Source organism: Lactuca sativa, chromosome 3 (assembly GCF_002870075.4).
Source record: "Lactuca sativa cultivar Salinas chromosome 3, Lsat_Salinas_v11, whole genome shotgun sequence".
NCBI lineage: Eukaryota > Viridiplantae > Streptophyta > Magnoliopsida > Asterales > Asteraceae > Lactuca > Lactuca sativa.
In genome coordinates this window covers 24,048,007-24,052,061 of record NC_056625.2, presented here as the reverse complement: position 1 = coordinate 24,052,061, position 4,055 = coordinate 24,048,007, and the positions used below count along the sequence as shown (strand labels likewise).

General features: G+C 40.5%; 1 protein-coding gene across 1 annotated transcript; it reads right to left on the bottom strand.

Moving 5' to 3' along the window:
• Positions 1 to 474: 474 nt before the first annotated feature.
• LOC122197089 (uncharacterized) lies at positions 475 to 2,052 on the bottom strand. Its single transcript, XM_042900550.1, has 3 exons — positions 1,892 to 2,052; positions 937 to 1,649; positions 475 to 854 (listed from the first exon to the last, which is right to left on the bottom strand). Exons 1-3 carry the CDS (start codon positions 2,050 to 2,052, stop codon positions 475 to 477), a joined length of 1,254 nt encoding a protein of 417 aa, XP_042756484.1.
• Between the last annotated feature and the right edge of the window lie 2,003 nt (positions 2,053 to 4,055).

Sequence of the window (4,055 nt, the reverse complement as noted above, 5' to 3'; positions counted from 1 at the left end):
ATTATTTTGAAAATAATATTTATTTGAATTTTCAGTAGACAATCTAAGGGGCTGTTTGGCAGGATCTGAATTTTTAAGATCTGAATTTTTAAGAGGTCTGAATTTCTAAGAGGGTCTGAAATCTTAAGAGCTGAATGTTTAACATGTTGTTTGGTTGGGACCTCTGAATTACTGTGCTGAATTATTAAAATGACCATTTTACCATTCTGTTTTATTTTTTATTGAAATCAAGTGTTTGTTTAGAAAATAACCTAATAAATTTCTTAAATATGTATCAAAAGAAATATAAACACCATTTAAAATCCAAATTTAACATAAATTTAAAATTAAACACAAATCCAAATCAAACATAAATAGTTTTAAATCCACCCAATCATACTAAAATCCAAATAAGATCCTATAAATTTAATTTTAGCCCAATTGATTCGCAATCTGATTACGCAAACTATCCATGTATTCATTGCCTTGTGAACCTCATTCCATATCGTTTATATTTTGGCCATCATTCTCTCCCCCTTGTGTGTGACCATTGTTCTCCTCGAACGCCATAAATAACTCATCATGAATATCGCATTTCCTTATGAAATTATGGACTGCAAAACAAGCGACGACTATATCTCTTTGCACTGAAAATGGAAAAGGAGCCATTTGCTTTAGGATTGGGAATCTCGCCTTCAAAACACCGTATCCACGTTCAATAACATTTCTGAGTTGCGCATGTGCATGATTGAATTTTTCTTCCTTAGTTAACGGACGTCGCCGTCGATAATCGGATAACCAATATCTCGTGTTGCGGTAAGGAGCCATAAATCCACGAGTGTTGGTGTATGCAGCATCGCAAACGTAATATTTATCTATAAACATGAGTGAATGAAGTATTATGTATAGAAATTTAAAAACCTATTTTATAATAAATTTGAAAAGAATTGAACAAACCTGGAGGAGAGAATGGAAAGCCTGAAGTCGGGTTAAATGCAACTTCTTTCAAAACTCGCAAATCATGTGTTATGCCCTCCCACCCGGCCCATACGAATGTGAATATCATATCAAAATCACAAATTCCTAACACATTTTGAAAGCATTCACCTTTTCCTCTTCCCCTGTAGCGAGTTTGTTGATCAGCAGGCACCACTGCATGTACAAGAGTTCCATCTAACGCACCTATTGCTCCAGGAAATATTTCTTTTAGCGTATGATGTCTCTCTGAGGAATTGACAGTTGCATTTGAATTCGTTGGCACTATAACTTCTTTTGCGAAAATCATCATTGCATTTAGCACCTCATGAAAGCATCTATGAACAATTTCTGTAGAGTGTTGAAACCTTCGGTTGATAATCCTGAATCGTTTATTATGTGTTATAGTTGTCAAGAACATAGCCATCTTTTCTTCAACGCTTATATGTCTACTACTTTGCAACCAATTGTTTTGTCTAAAATGATTGCATAAAAGTACATACACTTCACGTGAAAGACGCATCAGGTCATGACATTGTGTAGAAGTTCCATGTAACAATTCTTGTGTATGTTGATGACCGCTCATTTCCGAATAGTTATCAATTGCCCTTCCAATTCTATTGGATGTTAGATTCAACCAATAGCAACATAGTAAAATGAAAAATGCAATTTCTTCATCCGAATCCATAAGCAATCTGTTATTTTGAAAATACATAACAATTATGTTAACATATAACATAAAAATTCATCCAAAAACATCAAGTCATTTATGTCATATAAAAATCTAGTTCAAACCAAAGATCAAGTAATACAAAACATCAAGTCAAAACATCTAGTTATCCAAAAAACCATCAAACCATTCAAAACATGTAGTCATTCAAAACATCTACTTATAAAAAAACAAAAAACCATCGACTCAATCAAAACTTAACGAAACATTCCATAATGTGCTCCAACAGTCTTGACCCAATTCTCACAAATAGCTGGATCAATGGTTAACCACACATGCCTCTTATCCGTACATTCACCAAAAAGAGCAACAACAGTAGTGTATCGTGGATCAAATATTCCCCATCCTAACTTCTCCAACTTTTCCATACACGCTCCCAAATTTGAAGAAGTTTGTTTTTCCACAAATATCCTAGCAGGCTACTATAGGAGATTCATCCAAAACTTCTCTAAAATCGCCAAGCCACTTACCTTGCTTACACAAAAGAGCGTGCCTTTCAAGTGGACAGACCGGCAAGAGATTGCGTTTCAAACCTTGAAGCAAGCCCTCTGTAGCGCTCCTGTGCTATCTCTACCTGAAGGAACAGAAGATTTTGTAGTCTACTGTGACGCGTCGAATCAAGGTTTAGGTTGCGTTCTCATGCAACGTGGAAGAGTGATAGCATATGCGTCCCGCCAGCTAAAGACGCACGAAGTAAATTACACGACCCATGACCTAGAACTGGGAGCCGTGGTCTTCGCTTTGAAAATTTGGAGGCACTACCTGTACGGTACAAAGTGCACCATCTTCACAGACCACAAGAGCCTCCAGCACATCTTGAATCAGAAGGAGCTGAACATGAGACAACGAAGATGGGTGGAGTTGTTAAACGACTACGAATGCGAGATCAAGTACCATCCCGGCAAGGCCAACGTGGTAGTTGACGCATTAAGTCGGAAGGAGTACACAAATCGCCGTACGAAAACGCACTCGATAACCATTCAGTCTCATTTGGCCGCTCAAATTGCATCAGTCCAGGCAGAGGCTATGAAAGCAGAAAATAGAACTAGCGAGACATTACGCGGAATGGAGAAGAACCTGGAAGTCAAAGAGAATGGGGTATACTACTTCATGAACCGTATTTGGGTTCCAAAAATCGGAGGATTCAGGGAAACCGTTATGAAGGAAGCCCACAAGACACGATACTCCATTCATCCTGGTTCGGACAAGATGTATTTGGACATTAAGCAGCACTATTGGTGGCCTAACATGAAGGCGGAAATCGCAACTTATGTTAGTAAGTGCCTTACGTGTGCCAAAGTAAAAGTGGAATACCAGAAACCTTCCGGATTGTTACAGCAACCGGCAATCCCTGAGTGGAAATGGGAGGGGATTTCTATGGACTTCGTGACCAAGCTGCCCAAGACGTCGGACGGATTGGACACCATATGGGTAATAATCGACCGACTGACGAAATCTGCCCATTTCCTACCAATCAAAGAGTCCTACAAGATGGAGAGGCTGACGCGTTTGTACCTACGAGAGATTGTAAGACTTCATGGAGTGCCAAAATCTATCATCTCGGATAGGGACAGTAGGTTCACGTCACGCTTTTGGCAGTCGCTCCACAAGGCCATGGGAACTCATCTTGATATGAGCACCGCATATCACCCACAAACGGACGGTCAAAGCGAACGAACCATTCAGACGCTTGAAGACATGCTTCGTGCATGTGTGATAGACTTCGGAAAGTCTTGGGATACCCACCTACCGTTGATCGAGTTTTCATATAACAATAGTTATCATTCGAGCATTAAGGTGGCCCCTTTCGAAGCACTGTACGGGCGGAAATGTAGATCACCGTTATGTTGGGCTGAAGTAGGTGACACCCAGCTAGCAAGAACACATACGTCGGATAGGGCAATGACAGGACCGGAAATCATTCGCGAGACCACAGAAAAGATTGTCCAGATCAAAGCTCGATTACAGGCATCGCGTGACCGGCAAAAGAGCTACGCTGATAAACGGCGAAAGCCCTTAGAATTCCAGGTCGGTGATCGAGTATTGTTGAAGGTCTCACCCTGGAAAGGGGTTATACGTTTCGGAAAACGGGGAAAGCTGAACCCGCGATACATTGGACCTTTCGAAATCGTCGCCCGAATAGGTCCAGTAGCATACAGACTACAACTACCCGTGGAGCTAAACGGTGTACACCCCGTGTTTCATGTTTCTAATCTGAAAAAGTGCCTATCAGATGAAACCCTTGTCATTCCTCTTGACGAAATCGAAATCAATGAGAATCTCCTGTTCGTCGAAGAGCCAATCGAAATCATGGACAGGGAGGTGAAGCGTACTAAGCAGAGCCGCATCCCGATCGTGAAAGTACGGTGGA

Bases quoted from the DNA above. Each gene is read 5' to 3' on its own strand.
- LOC122197089 (XM_042900550.1), bottom strand. From the start codon at position 2,052: ATGGAAAAGTTGGAGAAGTTAGGATGGGGAATATTTGATCCACGATAC. The intron at 1,650-1,891 runs GTTTCGTTAAGT...TCAAAATAACAG, and splicing joins GTTGGAGCACATTATGGAAT to ATTGCTTATGGATTCGGATG. The intron at 855-936 runs GTTTGTTCAATT...TCATGTTTATAG, and splicing joins CTTTCCATTCTCTCCTCCAG to ATAAATATTACGTTTGCGAT.